At 37.9% G+C, this 1,000-nt stretch overlaps 1 protein-coding gene across 3 annotated transcripts in view; it reads right to left on the reverse strand.

The window, feature by feature from the left end:
- The window catches only part of LOC127430865 (prostaglandin E synthase 2-like), a 7,030-nt gene extending 6,307 nt beyond the window's left edge, over positions 1 to 723 (reverse strand). For 2 of the 3 annotated variants that reach the window (XM_051680996.1, XM_051680995.1), the window contains exon 1: positions 592 to 714. In XM_051680996.1, the coding sequence (XP_051536956.1) occupies positions 592 to 699 (108 nt within the window). In that variant the 5' untranslated portion in view covers positions 700 to 714. Of the gene's footprint in view, positions 1 to 591 lie in introns of all 3 variants that reach the window. The other variant, XM_051680993.1, reaches the window with a different exon arrangement.
- Positions 724 to 1,000: the final 277 nt, after the last annotated feature.

A 1,000-nucleotide genomic window follows, 5' to 3' on the forward strand; every position in this document is an offset into this window, starting at 1 on the left:
CATGCGCAGACTTGTGGCACTAATATACCACCATACTGAACCACACACGAGTTCATATGGGGAAAACCTCCTGAAAAGAGTAAAATCCTCCTAATTTCGCAAACAACATCTGCTGGATCATAAAATCGAGGAAGCAGCACATATTTATGTAGTTTTAATCAGATGTGCACAAATAAAAGCTAAATAATTTGATTTCCTCTCTCTGATAATATTATTCACGTATCAAAGTGAGCCAATAAATGCCAAAATGATTAATATAATGTTATAAATGTGCATAAATAAATAGAAAAGCTTTAGAAGTGTGATTAATAACTTTATATGAATAGTCTGTGTAGGTTTCAGGTTCTCGCAGTTCTAAAGTGTTTATTCTAATACTGTATAACACGTGTTTTGTTTTGTGTGCTGTTCTCCTTTAAATAATGTATTTGGATAAAATAATCACTAGATGTTCAATGAACTTCTCCTTTTCTCATTATCAATGCACTTTTATGTTTACATGTAAGGGCTTTAATTTTCATGCGGTGTGTCGAACACAAACATGTAAAATATTCTCTGTATTTTTGTGATAAGAGCGAGTTAAGAGAGTGTTACCTGAGCGAGAGTCCGCTGATCCAGAGACAGTTTGATACTATGATAAAATCCCGTTGCGCCTCCCAGCAGCAGAACTGCACCGGTTCTGATCCAGCGCGCGGCCATCATCACTTTACATAAACCTTCAACTGTTCCGCGTGTACGACAAATCCAGCGCTGTGATTGGCTGATGCGCCCGTGACGCAAGATCAATGACGTAGTGCAAAACTTTTACATATTTATTCAACCGACGCTTTTAAAGGTGCATTCAGTAATTCTAATCCAATACACTTTTTTGCCAAATATCTCCTCACAGTCTGCTAGCTGTCCGTTCTGTGTGTGGGCTGAAAAATATCTAGTATTTGTATACAGCCCTGGCTCTGTAAATGGGACAAAAACAAAGTGGAACAGGCCGATCCACACAACACTA

The sequence above is a fragment of the Myxocyprinus asiaticus genome, chromosome 40 (genome assembly GCF_019703515.2).
Source record: "Myxocyprinus asiaticus isolate MX2 ecotype Aquarium Trade chromosome 40, UBuf_Myxa_2, whole genome shotgun sequence".
NCBI classification, from domain to species: Eukaryota; Metazoa; Chordata; class Actinopteri; order Cypriniformes; family Catostomidae; genus Myxocyprinus; species Myxocyprinus asiaticus.